The sequence below is a fragment of the Coffea arabica genome, chromosome 11c, assembly GCF_036785885.1.
Source record: "Coffea arabica cultivar ET-39 chromosome 11c, Coffea Arabica ET-39 HiFi, whole genome shotgun sequence".
NCBI classification, from domain to species: domain Eukaryota; kingdom Viridiplantae; phylum Streptophyta; class Magnoliopsida; order Gentianales; family Rubiaceae; genus Coffea; species Coffea arabica.
In genome coordinates, this window is record NC_092330.1 from 41395506 (window position 1) to 41419454 (window position 23949).

Sequence of the window (23949 nt, forward strand, 5' to 3'; positions counted from 1 at the left end):
CCAAGGTCACGATCAATTCATTTTGAAGATGATAAACGAGAGCGATGAGGAAAACAAACGAAAAAGGATAAAAAGTACACACACGTTGGGTTTTTCCTTCCGAAATAAAGATATATAACGTAGCTGGGGTAGCAACTTCTTACTACAATAAAAAAAATACTGGCCCTCTCTAGATATACAAAAAGTCTAAGGAGATCGGACTCTACACTCTACCACCCCAGGAGAAGCCACATCTCCATTCTCCCCACCTACTACCCCAAGGGAATCAAATTCCCAACTTTATCACTTAAACAAGGGGAATAAAACAAAAGAAGTCCTAGTGAGAGTTTCCTACATGATTCCCACAACAGCTCCACAGTACAATCACATAGCCAAAAGTCCAATCCAACATTCTCTGGTAGCAAAACATCATCCACATATTCAACCCCCACTAAACTTGAAAACCTCTCATCCTCAGACTCTGATCAGAGTCTTGGACATATCAAGCCAATAAGCACAAGAGTTGCAGCCAAAGATGTGAACAAGTTTTGCTGAAGAGCTACACCCATGCTGTCTGTGTTGCCGATGCCACTTCCGGAGGGTCCAAGGCCAAAACCTGGTGCAGAAGTAGTACCTGGTGCAGAAGTAGAAGTAGTAGTAGTTGTGGGTGAAGAAGTTGGATTTGTGCCTGTAGGAGATGTAGATGGGTTGGTTGATGGGCTCGTGCCAGCATTGCTGCAAAACGAAACAAATAAATATCAACCTCAAATCAAAGTGAAAAGTAATAATATGAGAACAAAAGAGTAGTAATGAGCAACCTCGTTTTTAAATGAATATCAGTGATGTTATCCTACCCCAAAGAAGGATAGGAAAGGCAAAGGTTACCCAACTATATTTAAAAAAAAAAAAAAAAAAAAGTTTATCATGTCAACCTGAGATGTAAATATACAAGACAAACGAAAGTTTGAGAAGTTAACATCATGACAGCTCGCACGCATATAATTGTCAGGGGGGCATCATAGCAGTGAGGACTAGTGAGGTGTACCATCACTACTAATGGTATAGTATTTCCCAACGGAAACCTTGCTGGATCTAACATCCTAAGAATTAGATACTCCATCAGAAATCTCACCATCGGTCCAAAAAAGTTAGCACTCTAGATCATAAATGGTCATGTGGCACCAATAAGTAAATGTGTTCCGCAAGATTCTTCTTCTTTTTTTTTTTTTTTCTCCAGCAGAGTAGTTCTGATCCTAATCCTTCTGGCTGCTTCTTCAAACCCCAAATTCAGTGAACATTTTTTTGTCAAACCCTTAATTCTTTTTCCCCTCTCATATAGCAAAAAAACCAAAGAAAAAAGGGCTAAGTATTTAGCGCATAACTGATAACTGAGGCTTTTAGCTGATCAACATGTAGAGGTTATAGTACAACACTGAAACGAAAAACAGAAATGAGAAAGCATGTTACATAAAGCATAAGAAAGGGCAAGATCTAAACAGACCTGGGGCTAGATGGAAAAACGCATCCGGAAGAAGTAGCTGCAAATTTTCAAGGAGAAAAGACACAAAAGAACAAAACTTTAATATTATTCTGGCCAATAAAGGAAGGGTTTTTTTTTTTTATTTTAACTTTTTTTTTTAGTAGTTCTGGGCTTCTCCAGGGACTTACTTGGAGGTGTTTGAGTCACAGCTGCAGTGTTTGAAAAACTACAGCTCCCATCCGCTTGGCCTTTCCTCTGATAATAGCTGTTTACAGCATAGTTACAGTGATCTCTTACAGTGTTGGGGTTGAAACAGGCACCATTTTGAAGGATTGGAGCACAATCAGCTCCTGCTCCACAGGCATAGTCTATGTTCTTCTGAAGCTGTGCATCACCCACCCCAGTATTGCAGACGCAGTAATTAGCAGCTACAGAAGGGGGGGGGGGGGAAAAGGGGGCCATCAGCAATACATCAAAGAGATCCAGCTCAATAATCAGCTCAAAACAAACTTTTCAATCAAGAAAACCTTCAACTAAAGCTCTAGCATACAATATATATTTATCAAAGAAAAGGGTCAGAAGGAGCTTACCTGAATGACCAGTCATGGTCAAGAAAAGCACTAAACAAGCAATAAAAACAGCCATGAAGGTGAAGCAAATTATTGAAGGGCTCCAATATTAACTCTGAGTTTATTCGGTTTGGCGGTACAGAAAAGGTGGCAGCAAAACCAGTCTAAAGAGAACGGGGGAGATGAGAGAAGGGAAAAGAGGCGGTGGAATTGGGAAATGGAGATTTCTAGACCACAAAGATGAGGGTGACGGTGGGTAGGAATGGCCAACGTCTATATCAGTCGGCTTTTATACGTAGGAAATGATGTAGTGGTACTATACAACTATTAAGAAGGGAGGGATTAGTCTAATAAAATGGAGCTAAGGGAAAAGTAAGTGCTTTTGGGAAATCGAGCAAGCTGGTTTTTTTTGTCACTTATTGACTGTATCTGTATCGTAGTAACCATGTACATGTGTGGCTTTTCAAACGGTCATAAACTCTTGTGCTGGATTATTAGAACTAACCTAACCCAACTTGGTTTAGCTTTGCTTGGACATTTCTTCTAAAGAAGCAAACCCCAACCCCCATCTCCTCATTCTGGTTCATGTGCCCCATCGCACCGGCCAACCTTACAGGGAGAGAAGAATTTAAAGAGTAGAATGGAAGAAATCTGAAAGCATAGCCTAACGGAACTTTATTATCTTTTGTATGGATTAATTTATTTTTCTATAGTGACAGTAGTGTATACGCTATTAATGTTGGATGAATGACAATTATATAAAATTTAAATTTGAAATTCAATTTTTACACGCATGTCATGAATCAAACAGTAATAGTGTATATACTGTCAGTGTCAGTATATATAAGATTTGCTCTTTTTGTATTCCCTCGAGAAATCAGAAAGAAGATGATGCTAATGAAAACTACGTGGATTTAGGAAGAAGAACCATTTTACGAGTTAATTAGATAACGCGGAATTCCGCATTATGAAGTGATTTTGACACTATGGTGAAAGTGTCTTTTATTATTGGTTTCAAAGTAAACAGCTACCAGATGTGGCGGAGGAAAGTAACTTTAATGTAGATTTGGGAGTTGTATTATGTATTAAATTAGTAGAGATAAAGAGATGTATTGACTCCCTTCCGACATTCTAAATGCAAGTTTGTACAAAGCCTACCTTCACAAACAAATCATCATCACCTGATGCTCACTGCCCAGAAGTTCAAAATGGAAAAGGAAAGCTAGTCCTTTAACTTGCCAAGTATTTCTCTATTTCCTTTTTTTTTTTTTTTTTTAAGGAGAATACATGATAAATGTTGCGTTGTGTTGGTAAGAGATGGGGCCCACACTCACTTGACTCTCTTTTTGATTTTGCCACTAAAATTCTTCTGGCTTCTGTTCCGCTGTCCTTGTAAGAGTTAGCACATATGATACAGCTATGCATTCTTATTCTTGTGCCTGTCAACGTTACATGATTGACCCAACTCTTGGACTTTAACTTGCAATAAAATTGCATTCTTTCTTCTTTTTTTTTTTTTTCTTTTTTACAAGTGAAAAGAATCTCCCCCCTTTTGCGACAAACTATTTGGATGGAAGATTATTATTTAAAATAATTATTATAATATTTTTTGAAATGTGATTTATACGAAATAAAAGGATAATTGAAAATAAAAAAAATTGATTGAAAATTATACTGAAAATACCCTCATTATTCTTATCACCTCAAGACACTTGCATTAGCAAAGCCAACATAATCATTTAACCCAGAAGATTAGCGACCCATCATCACAAAGTAGTGCAAGAGCTGAAACCATAAACACATTTTTCAATTATTTTTTTTATTTTCCTAACAATCTTTTTTATTTCAAATACATTAAATCACAAAAATACTAAAGTAATCATTTTAATTTTAAATAACTTTCTTTCCAAGCACACCCACTAACGTGTACACTAACACCTAAATCAAAGAGTGAGTTCCAAAAGTACTATACTTGCTAAAGGTAATGGAAAATTTTTTGGTGCCTTTAAGTAATCATTCCTTCTGATGTGTATCTCGAAAGTAAAATGGATGATATGTTCCAATAGCAAGTGAACACTACTGATTTCTCTTTTTATTTATTTATTTATGGTAGAACTAGAATTTTGAATGAATTCGGTTCCAATTACTACTGCAAATCCAAGCATGCCTCCGAGACCTAAGGTAGGGTAAATGGCTCGAAGCCATAAATAGCTTACGAAAGGCATTACAAATCGTCCATCAATACAATGCTTAGGTTTCTAACATTAACAATTCGTCCTTATAATCAGACTAGTACCATTAATACTTGCAATAATATGTTCTGCGACCAAATTTAGTACAAGTTTGTGTGGAGTAGTTAACAAAAATTCGTCTCGCACCAGTACCTCAAAGCGTTCAAGGACAGGAGTAAACCAGCTGGAGAAAGGACGGAAAGTGATGCCATCATCATAATGAAAGAGATTCTGATTCTCCCTTAGTCCTTCGTGGTATTTGACGGCCCTTCTTATTTCTTGATGTCATCTACGCCTTTTGCTGCATCATTTTATTTTTCTTTCTGGATCAATGGATGCCACTGTATCTATATATATATATGTATATATACAGTAACATACACATGATGAATGATGAGTCACGTAGCTCCCTCATCTTAATCTTGACATGGGCGTACTATCTACCCTTTTCTTTCTTTTCTTTTTCTGGATTACAAACAAAAACTATAACAAAGAGCAAGAAAGTGAGTAGTAACTAGAAACTAAATTGGCTGAGAAGTTACTTTACAGTTCTTCACAGCAGTTGAGTTAAAAAAACATCGTCAGCTTAAGCTCATGTAAGTATTTTCCAGAAGGGCAGCCGAGCCGTTGTTCTGTTTCTTTCTTCGGCTGCTCTGCTCTGAAATCTTATCCAACAGGGCCAAAGCCGTTCTCATATGGAAGAGCACCAATTATTCTACAAGATTCTAGACGGACAGTTCAGCATTTCGGCTTTACCCTTTTGCCTTAACGTGCCAATAAAAGCATTAACCCGTCGTGTATCAGTACATTAAATTCTCAGTCTCCAGTGTTTGTTTGGGCCTACAAATTACTTCCGCTAACTCTTTGAATGGAGGATGTTCATGCCACAAATTAAAATGCCTTATTAGTACTGTTTTATTTTATGCGGCTATGTCTGTGTATATATATACTACTCCCACAAAGGAACAAAAAAGAAATCACTACATGTATGTAGAGTTACAAAAGGGTTTGACATTTTGTGCTTTTTTTGTCCCTTTAAATTTCATAAAGTAGATTAGATCATCTCCTCTTTCTTTCTTTTTTTTTTTTCGGATTTTTGATAATAAAGAGGAATATTATTGTTAAACTAGATGAAACTCGTTCGTTCAACGCCTGTGTGTTTGGATTGTTAGTTATTTGTCCAAATATATTTGCTTACATCACTATTACAATTTTCAATACACCTTTTTATCTTCCCAATTACTTTTTTATCTCACATATATCACACCACAAAAAGTGCTACAGTAAAAATATTTCAAATAACTTACAATCCAAACACACTCTGATTAAAGATCATCATCGCTCACCACTAAGAAACTGCAAGCGAATTTATTTGCAAAGAGAAATTGTACGTGTAATAAAACAGTTTCCTCAGAAGTTTTGTTTCTTTTGCTTCGAATCTGCATTAGATGCTCCTAAGAAATTGCTAGTAGTAAAAATTAATCTGGGCAAAAAAAAAAAAAAAAAACTCTAAACCCAATAATATGAAACTCAGCTAGAATGTTCAAAGTTGGTGTATGATTGCTCTCGCGTCCTCCCACCTTTTGTACGAGTGCATGGATACCTTCTCAATCTCTTAGATGCCAATACTTTTTGAACAACTAAAAAGAAGTAACAACAACAACTACTACCATTACTACCACACATTTACACAACCTTAAAAAGAGAATATTGGGGTTCAGAAATATATGCTGCTAGGGAAAAGCTTCTTGTTTTCTGAACTTGTTTCGGATCCTATTCCCTAAGCATATCCAAGAGGTAAAAGAAAGGGTCCTACAAAAATAAAAGAGACAGTTTACAAGAAATGCACAGCCCATTATAGCCTAATCATGATCAGATTTACTACTTATTTTCATTGATTTCTTCATACCACAAATCAAATTAAGAAAGGCTAATACCTGAATGGGCCCAGAATTTGTCGGTTTTCGGGTCCCACTAGCATGCTCCCACTAGCATGCTTACTGTCTCCCGCCAATGTACCAATCCATTTGTTTGGAATTCGACAGGAATTTATGATATATGTGAAATAAAAAAAATAATTAAAAAATAAAAAATGTGTGGATCAAACAATGTGTTTATTACACGACTAAAAAGTGTAATCAGCAAATCTACCATTTTGTTTAATATAAAATGGTGGAAAAGTGCAAGTGAGATGACACTACTGATAGCATAAAAAGAATGAATAATGGTCATTTTTGCAACAGAAGAGCGGGCACCCCATTTCAATTTTGGAGTGCCTTTTGATTTATTGATGATGATGATGCCTTTCTTATGGACTGCAAATCTTAGTAGGAGTATTTATTAGCGCCTTTACCACTTTACAGCAAAAGAAAATTATGTAACTTCTCATTTTCTCCTTGACAAAGTGACCTTGTAGATCATTGATTCTCTCTTTTTTTTTTTTCTTCCTTTTTTTTAATCGCAAATTCTGGCAATTTGGAGAAACGTAATATTTTGCTCGGAGCAATGTGTTTGGACAGCAATTCTTTTTTTTTTTTGAAATATTATTTTGCTTGCATCACAATTATAATTTCTGATCAACTCTTTATCTTTTTCAATAATCTTTTATTTCACATACATCATAGCACAAAAATGTGCTATAGTAATTATTTCAAATATCCACACACATGTAAGTCTTGACTTACAATCAATCTTGAGATTTATTATTAAACTCAGCTATTATTTGAAATGTTGGAACTCATATATAAGTATTGCCTAATTAATCTTGTCCTCGTCTTTCAAAAAAAAAAAAAAGATTTAACTATAACCATTCGTATTTTCTTCTTCTTTAGCCATCATCTAGGAATTATTGAAAAAGTTGTTGGGTTTTTTCTTTTCACCAAAGGCCGCTCAAGACAAAATCCCATCCTGGGCTTGCTTCAGAAGTGGAAGGCCTAATGGTAATGGTCTGGGTCGACAATTGCCAGAAAACTCGTAATCTAAATCCTACGACTGATAATTTGACAAACTATAACTGAAGTCCTGAAATCATCGGTACCGGTCACTACCAAATTTTGCATTCAAACCCAACCTAAAATTGGCAAGTCCACATTGTAGTATCCCAATTTTGCCCCTGTCCTTTCCACATCCATAGCAACCCAACCACCGCAGACTGCAATCACCCGATCCCATTTCCCCAGCTTTAGAATTACCATAATACCCTCCCACGCTGATAAGTGATAACCCCTAATTCAATTGGGAAGAAATTCACCACCCTCACGAAAAACCCTAGTCCGTCGCTCCACTGCTACTGAACGTCTGGCAACCCCCATTTCAAATACACACAGCTAATACATTCACTATACATACACCTGTTATATATGCTTGTATAGGCCAGAAAATGGCGTCAATGGCGATCTTCTCTCGATCACGAACGTTAATGAAAATCCTAAATCATCATAATCCTCACCATGACTTCACCATATTCAAATCCATTTCCACTTTTCCGTTTCTTTCCCAGGAAGCTCAACTCGCCGAACCACCTCCGCCACCATCTCCGTCGCAAACCACCGCCAGTACCACCTCCTCTGCGACGTCGCTGCCTCCTAACCCGGCCTCCGGCAGTCCGCTTTACAATCAGAACTGGCGGAACCCTTACCCGCCATCCCTCAGTGAGAACTCCTCCTCCCTAATGCCGGTGGGGATTTTCAACCAACGGGCGGGTTCTCGATCTCAGGTACTATCGCAGACCCTGGATGTTCAAGGATTGATGGATCTTTTCGCCGATTGGATGACGTCACAGCGTTGGAATGACATGAAGCAGTTGTTTGAGCTGTGGGTTATGTCATTAGATAATAATGGGAAGCCTAATAGGCCCGATGTCAGCCTGTATAATCATTATTTGAGAGCTAATTTGATGCTTGGGGCTTCTGCTGCACAGTTGCTGGAACTTGTTTCTCAGATGGATGATTTTAACATAACTCCTAACACGGCTTCCTTCAATTTGGTGTTGAAATCAATGGTCCAGGCTAGAGAGATTGATGCTGCCGAGAAACTGCTCGAAAGGTTATCACTTTGTTGCCATTTTGGTTGTTGAAACGATTTGAATTCAAAGTCGCTGTCTGGTTCCCGAACTTCGCTTATTTCGCTTGATGGATCTTCCAGGCCTTTCGTCCGAATAATTTTCTTGAATAGCTGCTAAATTTCACAATGTCTGTGTTTCGCTAAGCTGATATTTCAATGCAGGACAGAAGGGATTTGTACAGAAAACGTGCTTATTTGTGTTATGGATTTCTCATTGTTGTTTGCAGCCTATACTCTAGAAATAAAAAAGGAAAAAAATTCTGTTGGGATCAAAACATGATATTAGTGTACCAGAAATCTGAATTATAAGAAAAAAATGATGAGACCCGAACTTAACTTTCTTGTGCATCTTTTACTTTAGGGTTGGCTGGTTTGATTTAAAGGCTGTCACTTTTTGAAAGTTTTTTTCTTTCTGTTGAATATTACTATGTCCATTTTTTTCCATTTTTTTTCTTTTTCACATCTTTTTCTCTTTTCGGAGTAATGAACAGTGTACAATTTTCCTTTGGCTACATCTGATATGGTACTGTCATTTGGTTCCGAGCATGTACTAAGGATTAGGTACCCTAATCAACATTTGCTGTGTTATTATGAGCTCATGTGTCAAATTAATGTTATGTGTGAAAAATTTTCCTGATGTGTCGTTGCAAACTTGTTCCAATTACTTTTTCAACTATTTGATGGACAGATAGCCGTAAAAACGTTTTGTTTTTTTTTTCTCTTTTTGATGGATGGGCCTTTGCTTAATCTTATTAGGATGCTCCAGACAGGAAAAGAATATAAGGAATCTCTGCCCGACGATGAGTCATACGACTTAGTTCTGGGCATGCTTTTTGCAACTGGTCAGATTGATACTGCAATGAAGTTTATGGATGTTGCCTTAGATAATGGTTATATGTTGGCAATGAGCGTATTCAATGAATGTGTTCTAAGCTGCCTTCAAAGGTGGAGATTGGATTCATTGATGTATATCATTCAGAGATGCAAGGTATGAGTTTGCTTTGGCTGATTAGTAATTAGCTTGAAGTACTTTTGAACATACCTGAATCTGTTTTTCCTGGAATATATCAGAAAATGGAGCAGAACAAAGCCCTATGTCCCAGTTGGGACTTGTGCAACCACATTGCAGATGTTGCAATGCAAGCAAATAATAGCGAACTTGTGTTTTATGCCCTGGAATTCATGGCAAGATGGATTCGTCGAGGAGAGACTGAAAGGCCCCAAGTTCTGCTTTCTGTTGATGAAGGACTGCTTGTGTCTGTACTTGCAACTGCTGGTAGAACATATAGCTCAAAGCTCCTGGATGCTTCCTGGTCATTCCTTAAGAGTTCATTGCGCCAAAAAAAGATTCCCAATCCCGAATCTTACCTTGCAAAGATATATGCCTATTCTTCATTAGGGAACTTGCCAAAGGCTTTTGGTACTCTCCGTGAATTGGAGGCAAGTTATAGTAGTGCTGACAATGAAGCTCTGGAGGATCTATTCTCTCCATTTACGTCTTTGAATCCACTGGTTCTGGCATGCTCCAACAAGGGTTTTGCAACTTTGGATGAAGTATGTGCTTTTATTTTAGCTGCAGCATGCTGCAGTCAGTTAAAATTGCTTTATATGTTTTATATTCCTATGCATTCAAAACAATAAGGCTAGCATTTATAACTTGTTTCTTCTCAGAAATTACCATGCGTGCATGCAAGATATATATTTCACTTTGGTCTCTGTGTTTGATTTGTACTTGTCTTTGCAGTTTATGTCCAAAAATTTTGGTACGTGAATACGTGCACAAATTGTATGTTACACTCTGATACTCATTTAGCTCTCTACCTTATGGTTGCTTACATCAACTTTTCAGGTTTATTATCAGTTAGAGAATCTGAGCCAAGCCAATCCTCCTTACAAGTCTGTCGCTGCACTTAACTGTGTAGTTCTGGGTTGTGCCAATATTTGGGATGTTGATCGGGCATATCAGACTTTCAGTGCAATTGATGCTAGCTTTGGTTTGACCCCAGATATCCATTCATACAATTCTCTCATATGCGCATTCGGAAAACTCAATAAGGTAAATTTTGATACTTTTGGGGGCCACTCTTTTCTGTCCTTGTGTGTCTCTATTTGTGATGTTGATATACACACATCATCTTTTTCTTTTACTTCAAGGCCCTTAAAACATTATTTGAGCACTTACAGCAAAGGAATTATTTTCTAGCTGTTAATGTCTCCTGATTATTCACTGATTATTCCTATAGTTGTCAAGCTTCACTCCTGGCCTTGTGCTTAGCAATGAGAAAATATTGGCCTAAGGATTCTAACATTCTGTGGTAGTTGATGAACTTGTATATGCTTATGTTATCTGAAGAGGAAATGTTATATTTGTTTATTACCTCTATAAAAAGTCTACTTATGTGGCAGAGGGATGAAGCTACCAAAGTATTCGAACACTTTGTAAGTTTGGGTGTAAAAGCAAATGCAACGACTTATTCTCTTCTTGTTGATGCTCATCTTGTTAAGCGAGATTCTAAAGCTGCTATATCTGTGATACAGGACATGGTAAGTTAATCCTTCTTGGGATCAAGTAATGCCTTTCTGTCCTTGCAATTTGTTCACTATCTATGACCACTTCATTGTTTTTACTGAAACCTTGTGTAGGTGACTGCTGGATATGAACCATCAAAAGAAATGCTGAAAAAAATCCGTAGGCGATGTATACGTGAGATGGATTATGAATCTGATGAAAAAGTAGTGTCCTTTGCCAGACAGTTTAATATTCGAATGAACAATGAGAGTCGCCGGAACATGCTGTTTAATCTAGATTACAGTACTGAGTATGCATGAAGGCCAGTTACATGGCAATGGAAGATCATTTGCATGGTGACCGGTGAGGAGCTAGACCTGGACAATGAGTGAAGAAAATCTTTCCCTATTCAGGCAAGCCTATGACTTCTAGAAATCTATTTGGGGGACCACTTTTGGCATTTTCCCTTTTTGAATTAATAACAACACTGAGGAGAGTGTCTAACAGGATTTAGGATGTTAAAGTTCAGATCTATTTATTGTAGGGCATGCTCTCTGCTTCTTTTGGTATTTAGTTGCGGTGCATTGCTTCTCAGGTTTGCTTCCTCCTTGTTGGATGGTTCATCAGTTGCAATTGGCATCACCAACTCTTGTTCGCATCCTCAGAGCGTTGGCGATAATTCACCGTTTGTTTATAAATTACTTCATTTTTGGATTTTGGAGCCCCAAGAGGGATTGGTGCTGAGGATAATGTCAAGTCTTTTGTAGCTCAAGTTTTGTGCTTTTTTTTAGTAACTCTTCATGGAGGAGAAGTTAGAGAAGTTCCAATATTTTTGAGACATTAAGATGTCCACAAATAACTGAAGTCCATGGATGGTCAAATTATTTGATGTTAGATGTATATTTTCCCCTATCTTCCTTCCTGTTTATTTCCTACACGTCAATTGACTGTCAAATGTTTAATTTTAGAATCTGAATACTTGTTCCAACCAACAACAGAAATTATCATGTCTAACAATATTTAGAGAGATGTTTGCAATGAATTTAGCTTATGTGCTTGGCGAACTTCCCATACGTGTCAGGATGCATTCTTGGTTCTTTGGTTGATTAAGCCGTTGTGAATGCAGACGATAAAATGGATCTCTGTTTTGAATAACTAGTCTGTTGTGGGATTGCAGAGGAAAGGTGAAAGAACAGGCTCATGATTGATTTAGAAGTGCTTGGGGAAGCTGATGTGGTTTGCAGAGGGGTTTAAAATTTCTACGTGTACAAAGCTTAATCAGAACTTCAAAAGTTGTTTATCTAATTTTAATCTTTTGAGTAAGATTTTGGTGAATGAACCCACAGTAGGATTTTCAGTAAGGATGGACTGTGAGTTCATTTTTAACTTTGTTAGATGAGTCTTCTTACTGTGCTACTGAGAGATTATTTGCAGGTGCGATGGTAGCTCAGCTGGGATAGATCAGGATTCTGTCTTTTATCTCAAGTGAAGCTTGCTTGTTTAAAAGTACTTCATTTGTGGTTGAGCAAAGGTTGCCTGTTATGCCGGTGCACACAAGATTGTAGTCTGCTCAAGTAAAAATTGCTACTTTGCTACATATATTGAACAATTGATGTCTGCCACCACAATTTCTTTCTAGAGTCTGTCAACTGCTTAATATACTTGTGAATGCATACAGTTGTGCTTCTGGAAATCCATGTGATCCTATGATGCTCATATGTATGTGGTATATCCATACTGATCTTTATGATGTTTACAGGTGTTTTACCTTCTAAAAGGATACAGTAGAAGTCATCAGAAGATTACGCTCAGATCGAGGAAATGAGAAATTGAGTAGAGGAAAAAGGAAAACACAAAAAAGGAAAGAAAGAAAATAGTTGTAATGACTAAGAACTATGTTCTGTAACTAATCAGCAAGGGAACCTTGCGCGTTTTTGCTCTTTGATGTTTGCCTTTATTAAGGAGTAGATGGCAACATTACCCATTCCTGTCTGAGTTGATATCTTGTTACCTGCAACGTTTTGCAGCAGTGCAAGTGTTAATTACCAAATACTAGTATACTACGATTGAAAAACCAATGACGAAAACTCTCTTCAAAACACTTCCAACTGCATGTGTAAGTGGTGCACCTCGTTCCAGAGTGTTTGTAGCAACCTGCAATTTTGGACATGAAATTCATTGCAACAGATACATGTCTGTACCATCTAAAAGCTGTAGCTGAGGCATCAAATTCCAAGCAACAAAGAAAAAACAAATGCTCATATTCTCTTTAATGTACTAAATTTCTTGTACACAAAATTTGGTAATGATAATAGTGTTCATAGTTTTGTTGCAACAAAACTTTGAGGACCACAAACTTCTATTCGCATAAGCAACGTGGTTAGTTTTGTGAAAATACGTTAACCCTCGAAGGATTCCAGATACCACGAGATGCGAAGAATGAATGGACATTAGACGAATATTAAAATATGGCCAAGTGCCTTTGATGCACTTCTTTTCTTAATTGCAGATGCAAGTCAACACAGAAAAGGACTATTGGAAATGTCGAAAATGGGGAAAAAAAAAAAAATCCATTCTTGCAACGAAGTTTCATGTTCACAAGGTAATTGATGTATGCAGACATAACCATAACCTAATAAAATTTGAAGATGCTTCAACCGGAAGAAATGGGCGCATACAAGAGAATGTGATCGCTGTTTCATGGAAACCTCCATCATTTTTTTTATTTTTTTGACAGCTGCTATTCGAGAGTGCGCACTGGGTAAATCCCGTGTCCCGTATAATAGCCCGTCAATCACACGGAAAAGTAAGATGCACTAGGCAAGCCTTTCGTGACGGATGATCAAGTAGTTCTTACTTACCCGACTCCTTGCACGAATTTTTGGGACGAATTTTTGGGGGTGGTAGGATGATCAAGATGCTATAGCTCCTGATCATGCACCAATGAGGGGCATTAGCACCTTTTGAGGTCTCCTAGTCCTACCACTGCTTTCTTGGAATAGATGCTCCTGTAAGTAAAGGCTGCATTTGAGATCATTGCACTTGTGAAGCCAGCCAGTCCAATTGAATGACATCTCGCTCATTGATACACCTGAGATTGGAAATTGAAAAACTCAATGAATAGTGGTTTGCGCTTTCAGAATCTTGCAGTTGCTTTATTAGCCAGAGTTGTGATGCAACAGTTGTTTAGTGACTTTTACATAAATAGTCATGATTATATAACGAAGATTTTGCTGTTCTTTCCAGCAAATCCAATTTCAGGAAAGCACAGCTCTTTCTTTGAAATGAAAAGAATTTCGTAAACTGAAGTATGTCGGGATCCCTTTTTCATCAGCACCAAGTTGGATTTTGTTTTATTTTTGTTATAGTAAAATGCTGGGGCAACAAGGCAAGATGATCTCTTAAGTTTTTCATTCCATTCTTGTTTAAAAAGCAAGCCCGTTTTTTATGTTTCCAATCTAGGTAACAGCTTCTCACGATATATTTTGGTTAATTGGCAATATTCACACGTTACTTTCAATCTAATTTGTTGCAACTAGAATGCATTTTTCTGGTGGCTGGCTAACTCACTTGAAGAGAGTTAGTATTGAGGTCTACTTCCAGACTCCCAAGTTTTTTTTAAAACTTTGTGATTTGCCTTGATTAACAAAAATATGGCTAATTCTTTTTTTTTTTTAAAAGAAAAAATATGAACTCCTTTTGCGGTCCATTAATCTATGAAAAACACTCAAGATGGGGCCTTTAGCCCAAAAAATTGGGACCGACCCAATTCTGCTCAACAGCTTTCCGCCACCTTCTCCCAATTTTAATCCGTCAATGAAAACGCAAAATCAAAATCCCTAGCTCTCCACCTCCCAATCCTCCAAAGAACTCATCTTTTTTTCCCCAAAAAAAAAAAAAAAATCCGATCAATAAACATCAAATTAATCAATAATTGGAAAAGAAAAGAGAAAAAAAATGGGGCAAGTAACGGGGGTTAATGGTAAAAATAAAAAAGAAGATGCTAAGAAAAAAGAAGCAAAAGAAGAAGAGGAAGAAGAAGATGAAGATGAAGACGATGAAGAAGAAGAAGAGCCCGAACAAGATGGCTTATCTGTGCATTCTCCTTGCAAACCTCCTCCTCCTTCTGTCCATCAGGTATTCTTTCTTTTTGATTTACTAGCATTAATCTATCTTGTTTATGAAGAATTGGGAATCCTTTTAGTTATTGAAATCTTTTTTTTTTCGGCAGGAGAAATCAGAGGTGGAATTGGAACTTAAGTTATTGGAAGCTCTTGAAATTTATCCTCCAGCCAAATTACGAGGCACTTCCTCATTTCTGTGTTCTTTTTTACGTGAAACGTTCGAAATTTCAGTCAAATAGATAAACTTATTACCATGTCATTAGAGGCCGCATCTGATTGAGCTTAAAACTTTTTAGACTCTTTTTTGGTTTGAACAAAAATGAAAGAAAATGGGATTCCAGGATCAATAATGTAGGACTAACTTAATATGTGTCTGTTTTGATTTGTCTTCTTGGGCTTTTCTGAGTTTGAATATTGTTCTCTTTTTTGTTTCTTTCTCGGGCTATTTGAAACCCGTTAAATTGAATGTTGATGGAAAAATTTAGTCTTTTGCTCTTTGTAGTTGGCCGCTTAGGTGGAAATAAGAAAGGAATGGATGTAAAAGAGAATTTTCCGTTCTCATGTTTCTGAATTTGGGAGGAAAGAAGAAAAACAGAAAAAGAAAAATGTCCTTTCCGTTTGCCATCCTTCAAAGTTAAAGCACTTTTTTCATAGACTTTATAATTGATGTAGTTAGTTTAATCTATTTGTCCATTTTCTTTCCTTCATAAATACAATTTTTCTACTAAGACTCAGCAATTAGAGACTTGCTATCTTCCTGCATCATCACAACGCTGTCTGCCATTCAAGTTCATCTTTAAAACTGAATCAGCGCTGAATTTAAAACTTGCATCTCCCTTTTCCAGTGACACATACAGTGGGAAGATGTATCTGATAATTTTACAGTTTATCTCTGATAATGTTATGGTTGAGTTACCTTTTACTCTAAGAGTTCTCCTATTGGGTAGAGGGGAAAAAGGTGATAGACCAATGACCCCTGATTCTTTAATGTATTGTTAATTATTTCGTGTCTTGCTGCCAGTTCTTGCATTGATGAAGAGAGTTGACTGTAAAGCTTTTTGCAGGAATGCACCGTCATTTTGTCCTGTATGGTTTGACTGAGTATCTTCGGAGAAGGTTTGCTTAGCTTCTGCTCTATCTTCCTTCCATTCTTTTGGACATTATTGTTCTGGAACTTCACTCTAGCCATTTTTTCACAGCTTTAATCGACATTTTGCTCCGGATGATGTTCTGAAGTTACTGGACCGTTTCTACAACTTGGAAATGCTGGTTAGTAATTGCACTGTCATCTGACTTTCTGAAGCAAACTTACAGTACTTGGACACGTTTGTTATATATGAGAATGGCACTTCTAACATCTATACACTATTCTCTGAACTAGCTTGGACTTCATTGATATAGTTGGCAATATAGTGAAAATGGACTTGATTTTGGCCTGTCTGTACATACTTGACACCTGCATATAGGAGATTAGCAATCGTATTTTTGTCTTTATCTTCCCTGGCTTTGATGTTCATTTGAGCTGCATCACCCATTTCACCTTGTTGGGAAGTTCAATTGATTGCACTTTTTCCCCTAATTCGCCTCTTTCGTTGGAGTATCTAAGAAATCAGATGATGAGGATGCAGAAGTACTGAATCACGAGGAAGATTTTTGTTTGCCTCAAGGATATTTTGTAAAGGAAGAATCTTGACTTAGAAGGTAGTGGTTCAAAGAATTGCAGAGTCGCGAGGAAGATTTTTGTTTGCTCCAAAGTTATCGCGTAGAGAAGGATCTCGACTGTATCAACCAAGAAAGTTTTGTTGTACAGAGATCTTTTGGGCGTGTGGTTTTGCTGTTGTTTGTCTTGTATATTGTAAAATTTCAACATTCTATAATTCTGAATTTACTTCTCATAAGCAAGACACAATTCATGCAATCTGAGTCTGTTAAAATAGCTCCTTGATTCTGCCTCTAAATTTCCTTCCGTAAATAATACTTGGATGAAGACCAGATACTTCCCTGCACACCTTTTATCCAAGTCCTTGGATCATCTCACTTTCCATGCTTTCTGGGCAGAAAATGAGCGATAAGTTCTTTCTAACCAGTACCTGACCTATTCCTATTCTCTTCTTCCTTCTCTTCACCTCCTCCTAAGCTGTCAAAGCTACTTGTGGGCATTTTTCATTACAATATAACAGCGCCAAAGGCTGTTGGAAAACTTTATTAGATGTCACAAAATATTCGAGAAAAGCATTATTGTATGGACGAAAATGAATATCTTGTATCTTACGAAGAGCTATGCCTACAGGTAGATTATCATTTTGCTGAGTATTTTTTTCCCTAAAATGTCGAAACAAATCAAGCTCAGCATAAATGGTGCATTAGAAGAAAATTGTTTTCCACCCATTTCTTGCTTTAACTAAACTAGACGGTTCAATGAAATTGTGTCAAGATTTTGCACCCAAAAAAAATAAAACAAGTTTCAAGACTCAAAACATGTTTACTTTGAATGGACTGCTTCTTGGTAGCGAGTTTTTCTAATCACAGTGTAATACAACAATAAGATGCGATTAAAGTTTTACTTAGAAGTGGCAATTTTTAGCACGATATGGCTATGCGACTCTAGCACGACTTAAAATTAATAGATTTAGCACGTTTCGAACATAAGTGGGTTATTACTGAATCAACTTGTTAATGACACGAATATAAGTGGGTTGAGTTGGGTGAATTCATAAGTTGACACGCACTAACTCGATAATTAAATATTTCCAGATCGTCTTCATTTTGTTATTTATTTTTCTACTATTTGTTATTATATCTCTCATGCCCGATTATGTATTGAAGCATTAGACTGGTTCTACTGAAAACCCCTGAACCTTGAATTTTTTTTTTTTTTTTTTGAAGACTTTATTACATATTATGCCTTTGAAAACTCTTATCTTAACGTTTTTTGGGTTGAAAGTTGATGTTGAAGTTTCGGAATTTCTTGTATGCTTTTAACTTTTAACACTTTATTGTGCATCTTTTCGTTGAAAACTCTTTAATAACAAGAATTGACGGGATTACCAAGGCTTGATGGGAATTTTGTACAATAGCCTCGGAATTTTCAATGACGGAGATAGATTTGATGTTGACAAGTTAACTTATAAATTCATAGATAGAGGACGGTGGTCACCACCAATGCATTAAAATTTGATGGATTAAAAGGTAAGGGTTGAATCTTTGTCTCCTATCAATTTGTCACAATTAAATTTGATCTTACTTAAAAAATCCAGGCAAGTGCATAATATATCCGTCTGATCCGATGGTGGTTCAGTCCCCTCCGGAATTAGTGCAGGAAGCTATTGCACGCTCCTTTTGACCCAAAAAAATTTTTTTTTTTTAGGTTTGATGTTATTACACCAAAAGTTTATTCCTACTATTTTAAAAGTAGGAATAAGCCTAATTTCGGGAGACGCGCTCCAGATTTGTCCAAATTTAAATTTAAAAAAAAACTGAAACTTGCCCTCGTTTAATTTCTAAAATTAGTCTTTCTACCCGAAAAAAGAAGGAAAAAAAAAAAAGAAAAACAAAAGGCTGCTAAAGTAAAACAAGCTATATCATATAAATAATAGTATGTTTTGCATATGTTCTGTCGGTAAATAATAATAATAATATAATCCTATGAAAAGATCAAGAGGCTGTTGAGGAGAAGAGAAGACGCAAGCAGCAAGTAAAACAGGTAAAGAAACAACATGCAAGTGGCTGATCAAAATTTAGAGTCTTGTTGTCATCTTGATGGATCCAACTTCCAAGCAGATTGACAAAAGGTGATCATGCAATGCTTCTTGGAGAAATCTGAGTGCACAGGTCACTGTGCAACTGCTCCAGAACAAATGACTTCAATGGTGTAAGGTTCTTTCTTATTCTGTCAATGCTGCAGAAATCGAGCATGGTTAAATATTTCAGGAACTAAATAGAATTGGTTAAATTACGAGTCTAAAATGAATAGGGCTAACTGCTAACCTCTTGAGCCTCTGCTGACTTGCTAGATTCTTCAGCTTTGGGGTTGTCCTCACCTGAAACAGGGAATATGAGGTTAGGCCTTGCTTTGCTAGAAACCACAACCCCTCCCCCCTCCTTTCCTCTCTTTGAGGGGAAAATCTTAGTGTTATGTGCGTGTTCTCTATTGATATACACTATTTTGCAACTAAAATAAACGACTAGCAAGAAAGGAATGTGACATGTTTTGACAGCTGATCAGTTCTGACACCCTTCCGATCTAATATGAGCAGCAATTACAAAACCATCGAGGTTCTCAGCAGCATTTAAAAAATGTTCAAAAGGACAATGCCAAGAAAGTGCTTCAGAAAATGAAAGGTACAAGTAAGCTGTGGCAGAGAGTGAGTGTTGAATTCAATATTCAGGATATGTAATTAAGAAGATTTTGTACCTCCATCTTCAGGCAAATCAGAGGTCCAGAGAGTGAGATTGTCTCTCAACAGCTGCATGATTAAGGTGCTATCTTTGTATGACTCCTCGCTCAAAGTGTCCAGCTCTGAGATGGCCTCATCAAAAGCTTGTTTTGCCAAATGGCAGGCTCTTCAGGGTGATGCATTTATTTTTGTGTTAGTGAGACAGACTTAGATTTTTTGTCCAGGTCTTAATGAACGGAAACAGTATCATGAAATTACCTTTCGGGAGAATTCATGATCTCGTAATAGAACACAGAGAAATTCAAAGCAAGTCCAAGACGAATTGGATGGGTTGATGGGAGCTCCGTATTGGCAGTTGCAGAAGCAGCCTGACAATTACACGACAGAAAGAAGGCAAAGTAAAATGGATACTAAGTAAATTGTACAAGTGTGACAATAAGCAATCTGTTCATGAGTATAGGAAGACGATCAAAGTAAAGCTTGCCTCATAGCCCTTCAATGACTGCTCAGCGGCCTCTTTCCTGTCTTGATCAGTCTTAAACTCGGCGAGGTATCGGAAATAGTCACCTTTCCTGTAACGAAATACAGTAGAAAATGGAATCAGGCTTATCAGGAGATCAAATGTATGCTGTGATTAAAAACTCCTACGATCAAAGGCGATCAACATAAGTAGCCTAATGAAGATGCCCTCAGGGAGGGAGGGTAATTTGCAGGATTCGTTAAAACTGACTCACATCTTGTAGTAGAACACAGTGGCCTCTCCAGAGCCAGAAGATGGTATCAGATGCTTGTCAATGATTGTAAGAATGTCGCTGCAAATCTTTGAGAGTTCATCCTCAACCTTCTGGCGATAGCCTTTGATCAGCTTCACATTATGCTCATTTCCTTTAGATTCTTCCTTTTGCTCAATTGAGGACATAATGCGCCATGAAGCTCTCCGGGCACCAATAACATTCTTGTACCCGACGGACAGAAGGTTCCTCTCTTCCACAGTCAGCTCAACGTCAAGTTTTGCAACTTGCTTCATGCTCTCAACCATTTCTATACCACATCAAAAACAGAAACAAAATCAAATCCAAGCAAATCCGCGTTCCATTCAATCGATGAACCACAAATTATATCGTTGGCCTATTGGATGACGCAGTCCAGATCACAATTCATACTTCTGTGATAGAAGGAAGAGTGCCAATAAAACACTAATTCTAAAACACAGAATACAAATAGATCAATTTGGAGCTCACGAGAACTTTTCTTGGCTCAAAGACATTGCACATATTTGCCTCAGCCAGCAATAATAAAATGAGTTGGTAAGAACATTGACTTGTATAAAACAATTTCTCATTTTCACGTTGTTGCATGTATAGAAATGGAAAAAATAAAATAAAATGAACCAATCAATGGGAAAAAAATCAACTCGATATCATAAATTCATGTATATACGATGATGAAGCAATCAATAATACAAGGTTAGCAGCAGACCTTCGTAACGCTCGGCTTGCTCAGCCAGTTTAGCCAGGTAAACATGAGTCTCTCTCTCTTTTTCCGTCGACATTTTGGAAAGCTCTGAGGGGATTAACGACGGGAAAGGATTGATCGCTGCTAATCAAGAGAATGCAAGTTACAAAGCTCTTCGTTGAGGAACAAACATATGGAGAGGGAGAGAAACTAACGAAGAGAGCGTGAGAAATGGAAGGGAGGTTAGAGCCAAGTTTATATATGCATGGAGGGGAATGGGGAATGCTTGGTGGTTGTTGGTTCGTGAGAAAGACCAGATCTCCATCGTCGGATCAGGAGATCGCATGCAAGATGGAGAGCTCCCAAAATTGAAGGCCAAACTACATTTTAAGACATGTTCTTGACAAAATAAAGAAGTGTATTATAAGAAATTAAGTAGTAGTACATTATTATTATCAAAAAAAAAGAAGAAGAAGAAATTAAGTAGTACATTATTAAGGGAGAGGAGACACAGAAACACACACACACGTGCACTTTTGCTCTTTCTTCTGAGCCTTCTGATTCTGAGGGAATCTCTCTCTGAGTCAGAATCCCAATCCGCAGCTGGATGCCTGCCACCATTTTTATCTCTCAGGCATTTTCTTTATCTTCATCATTCTTCTATTTTCCCCTTAAAGTGAAAAAGAAATTGAATTATTTTATTTTACTGGCACATTTTGGACAATTATATTGGCCATTTTGGTTAATATTTAAACGCTAAGAACTTGTTTACATTTTTTTTTTTTGAAAAGTCGACAACAGTTTACTTTACATCTACTCCTATTCTTATTCTAGCCTATCTTAGAGAAGTTTAATTGAACCAATGGGAATTGAACCACACCGGCAGATCAAATGGAAATATGGACACACTTGATATATGTATATCTTGTCAACCAAAAAAGGGAAAAAAAAAAAAAAGAGGGTCCATGAGTGGCCTTCCTTTATTTCTCACAACACCACCTTAAAAAAAACTAGTGAATTCTTTTTTCTCATGTTTCTGTATAAAATTTCCCCCTTTTCTTTCATTTCATACTTGTATAAGTCAGCCAGAACCTTCTATTTCTACCTAAGAAAATGGTCTCAACCTTCACTCTCCCCTCAAAACAATTATCATCATGAACGCTATCTATGTTTCACGGATTAATTACCCTCAACAAATTTTTTTTTTTGTAGATTTTCTTTGTAAAAAAAAAAGGGTCTAAAAGTAATAAAAATAGCATTTGATTTTGTGCTTAGAGTTAAGAGTGATCAAACTAAATGCTCAGACCAAAGACCTTCCGTGAACCGCTGACCGCTCTCCTCCTCTCCTTCCACCATCACAACCTGAGACCCTTAACCACCGCTGCCACCACCTCCACCGCCACAACTCTTCCTCATCCCACCAGTCCCATAACACCAATAAACGAAGCCCACCTTCTCAGAGTCTGCACAATCCTGTACCAACAACAGAACTCCCCAGGCACCAAACTCCACAACAGCCTCACCAGCACCCCTTTCCACCTAACCCATGAATTTTTCCTCCAAGTCTGCAACAAATTCCCATATTCATGGAGACCCGTCTACAAATTCCACCAATTCACCCAAAGCCAACCCCATTTTCACCACACCTCCATCACCTTCAACAAGATGCTTGATGTCGTTGGCAAGGCAAGAAACATAGACCTTCTCTGGAACTTGCTTCAAGAAATCGGCCGTCTTCGGTTGGTTACTACTAAAACTTATATCATTGCTTTGAAAGTGCTAGCTTCTGCTAGAGAATTAAAGAAATGCGTCGAGCTTTTCCATATTATGAATGGGCTTGGATTTGTTTGCAGTTTGGATACTCTGAATAAGGTAGTTGAGGCTTTGTGTAAGGGAAAACTTGTTTTGGAGGCTAATCACGTTGTAGTCAAGTTGAAAGATATTATTAGGCCGAATTGGATTACCTATAGGTGGCTGATTTATGGTTTTTGTGATGTGGGGAATTTGATTGAGGCCTCAAAGTTGTGGAATTTGATGGTAGATGAAGGCTTTGAGCCAGACATCGATACAGTTGAGATAATGCTGGAGACCCTTTTTAAAAATAATAAGTTTGGTGATGGGATGAAGCTTCTTCAGTCAATGAGGGTGAAGAGGATAGACGATTTGGGGGTGTCTACGTATCGGCTTGTGATCCACTGGTTGTGCAAGAAGGGGAAGTTGGCGGAAAGTTATGTGGTGTTTGAGGAAATGCGTGAGAGAGGAATTAAACCGGATAATGCTACGTTGGGGTCTATAGTTTATGGGCTAATGAGTAGAGGAAGGGTGAGGGAGGCTTATAAGGTTGTTGATGGGATCGAAGAACCGGATATTAGTGTTTATCATGGGATGATCAAGGGGCTTTTGAGATTAAAAAGTGCAAGTGAAGCAACACAAGTGTTTAGGGAGATGATAAAGAAGGGCTGTGAGCCAACAATGCATACGTATGTTATGTTGCTGCAAGGACATTTGGGGAAGCGAGGGAGGAAGGGATCTGATCCGTTAGTGAATTTTGATACCATTTTCGTTGGGGGTTTGGTGAAAGCAGGGAAGTCTTTGGAAGCAACCAAATATGTGGAGAGAGTGATGAATAGAGGACTTGAAGTCCCAAGGTTTGACTACAATAAGTTCTTGCATTATTATTCCAATGAAGAAGGTGTGATAATGTTTGAGGTGATGAATAAGAAGCTAAGAGAGGTTGGGTTGTTTGATCTAGCTGATATATTTGCTAGGTATGGGGAGAAAATGGCAACGAGGGATCGAAGGAGAAACAGAACAGTTGAGCCAATTGAATAGAGTTGAAAGAGTACGCTTTTTACTGGCTTGTTATGTGTAAAGGCCATTTCAGATTGTTCTTGAAGGTCAAGTTAGGAAAGTGGATCTGGTACGGTGGCTTTTGAAAATATGTTGCTTGAACTGCAATTCCCATTTTGCAGATGTGGTACTCCTTGTACAAAAAGAAATACCCCATTTCTGGCCAGCTTAAGGTCGCAGGTGGATCTGTTTCAAGATGGAGTAATATAATTGATGTGGAATCATATATGCATACAAACTCGTTGAATCTATTATCAAAAAAAGAAAAAAACTCGTTGAATATTAAAAATTAT

General features: G+C 37.5%; 5 protein-coding genes across 8 annotated transcripts; 3 read left to right on the top strand and 2 right to left on the bottom strand.

The window, feature by feature from the left end:
- Positions 1-65: 65 nt before the first annotated feature.
- On the bottom strand, positions 66-2343 carry LOC113716825 (PLASMODESMATA CALLOSE-BINDING PROTEIN 2-like). The gene is made up of 4 exons (XM_027241311.2): positions 2050-2343; positions 1648-1887; positions 1481-1517; positions 66-714 (listed from the first exon to the last, which is right to left on the bottom strand). The coding sequence occupies exons 1-4, from the start codon at positions 2102-2104 to the stop codon at positions 465-467; spliced, it is 582 nt and encodes a 193-aa protein (XP_027097112.1). The 5' UTR covers positions 2105-2343; the 3' UTR covers positions 66-464.
- A 5074-nt stretch (positions 2344-7417) lies between these two features.
- LOC113717004 (pentatricopeptide repeat-containing protein At1g26460, mitochondrial) lies at positions 7418-12931 on the top strand. 3 transcript variants are annotated; one of them, XM_072070586.1, is made up of 7 exons: positions 7418-8303; positions 9078-9309; positions 9393-9875; positions 10171-10377; positions 10728-10865; positions 10965-11243; positions 12590-12931. In XM_072070586.1, the coding sequence occupies exons 1-6, from the start codon at positions 7639-7641 to the stop codon at positions 11148-11150; spliced, it is 1911 nt and encodes a 636-aa protein (XP_071926687.1). In that variant the 5' UTR covers positions 7418-7638; the 3' UTR covers positions 11151-11243; positions 12590-12931. The 3 variants fall into 3 exon arrangements, with proteins under 3 accessions (XP_071926687.1, XP_027097419.1, XP_027097418.1); XM_027241618.2 differs by lacking the exon at positions 12590-12931 and adding an exon at positions 11375-11742; XM_027241617.2 differs by lacking the exon at positions 12590-12931 and adding an exon at positions 11426-11742.
- A 1557-nt stretch (positions 12932-14488) lies between these two features.
- Positions 14489-16872, top strand: LOC113715696 (uncharacterized). 2 transcript variants are annotated; one of them, XM_027239983.2, is made up of 5 exons: positions 14489-14967; positions 15062-15134; positions 16019-16070; positions 16154-16223; positions 16561-16872. In XM_027239983.2, the coding sequence occupies exons 1-5, from the start codon at positions 14788-14790 to the stop codon at positions 16645-16647; spliced, it is 462 nt and encodes a 153-aa protein (XP_027095784.1). In that variant the 5' UTR covers positions 14489-14787; the 3' UTR covers positions 16648-16872. The 2 variants fall into 2 exon arrangements, with proteins under 2 accessions (XP_027095784.1, XP_027095785.1); XM_027239984.2 differs by having other exon boundaries at positions 14559-14967; positions 16568-16872.
- A 1682-nt stretch (positions 16873-18554) lies between these two features.
- Positions 18555-22208, bottom strand: LOC113716406 (14-3-3-like protein GF14 iota). The gene is made up of 9 exons (XM_072069884.1): positions 22120-22208; positions 21297-21476; positions 20831-20947; positions 20086-20392; positions 19836-19923; positions 19610-19719; positions 19369-19517; positions 18942-18994; positions 18555-18852 (listed from the first exon to the last, which is right to left on the bottom strand). The coding sequence occupies exons 3-9, from the start codon at positions 20901-20903 to the stop codon at positions 18847-18849; spliced, it is 786 nt and encodes a 261-aa protein (XP_071925985.1). The 5' UTR covers positions 20904-20947; positions 21297-21476; positions 22120-22208; the 3' UTR covers positions 18555-18846.
- On the top strand, positions 21908-23880 carry LOC113716405 (putative pentatricopeptide repeat-containing protein At1g26500). The gene has a single exon (XM_027240729.2). The coding sequence runs from the start codon at positions 22103-22105 to the stop codon at positions 23636-23638; it is 1536 nt and encodes a 511-aa protein (XP_027096530.1). The 5' UTR covers positions 21908-22102; the 3' UTR covers positions 23639-23880.
- Positions 23881-23949: the final 69 nt, after the last annotated feature.

What these genes read in the sequence shown, in the direction of transcription:
- LOC113716825 (XM_027241311.2), bottom strand. Translation starts at nt 2,104, where the DNA reads ATGGCTGTTTTTATTGCTTGTTTAGTGCTTTTCTTGACCATGACTGGT. An exon ending in TGTGACTCAAACACCTCCAA is followed by an intron (nt 1,518 to 1,647) that starts GTAAGTCCCTGG and finishes GAAAATTTGCAG; the next exon opens with CTACTTCTTCCGGATGCGTT. An exon ending in GTTTTTCCATCTAGCCCCAG is followed by an intron (nt 715 to 1,480) that starts GTCTGTTTAGAT and finishes TTCGTTTTGCAG; the next exon opens with CAATGCTGGCACGAGCCCAT.
- LOC113717004 (XM_072070586.1), top strand. Translation starts at nt 7,639, where the DNA reads ATGGCGTCAATGGCGATCTTCTCTCGATCACGAACGTTAATGAAAATC. An exon ending in ATATCATTCAGAGATGCAAG is followed by an intron (nt 9,310 to 9,392) that starts GTATGAGTTTGC and finishes GGAATATATCAG; the next exon opens with AAAATGGAGCAGAACAAAGC. An exon ending in CATTCGGAAAACTCAATAAG is followed by an intron (nt 10,378 to 10,727) that starts GTAAATTTTGAT and finishes CTTATGTGGCAG; the next exon opens with AGGGATGAAGCTACCAAAGT.
- LOC113715696 (XM_027239983.2), top strand. Translation starts at nt 14,788, where the DNA reads ATGGGGCAAGTAACGGGGGTTAATGGTAAAAATAAAAAAGAAGATGCT. An exon ending in CTCCTCCTTCTGTCCATCAG is followed by an intron (nt 14,968 to 15,061) that starts GTATTCTTTCTT and finishes TTTTTTCGGCAG; the next exon opens with GAGAAATCAGAGGTGGAATT. An exon ending in TCCTCCAGCCAAATTACGAG is followed by an intron (nt 15,135 to 16,018) that starts GCACTTCCTCAT and finishes AGCTTTTTGCAG; the next exon opens with GAATGCACCGTCATTTTGTC.
- LOC113716406 (XM_072069884.1), bottom strand. Translation starts at nt 20,903, where the DNA reads ATGTCGACGGAAAAAGAGAGAGAGACTCATGTTTACCTGGCTAAACTG. An exon ending in GCAAGCCGAGCGTTACGAAG is followed by an intron (nt 20,393 to 20,830) that starts GTCTGCTGCTAA and finishes GATGTGGTATAG; the next exon opens with AAATGGTTGAGAGCATGAAG. An exon ending in ATCATGAATTCTCCCGAAAG is followed by an intron (nt 19,518 to 19,609) that starts GTAATTTCATGA and finishes ATCACCCTGAAG; the next exon opens with AGCCTGCCATTTGGCAAAAC.
- LOC113716405 (XM_027240729.2), top strand. Translation starts at nt 22,103, where the DNA reads ATGCTCAGACCAAAGACCTTCCGTGAACCGCTGACCGCTCTCCTCCTC.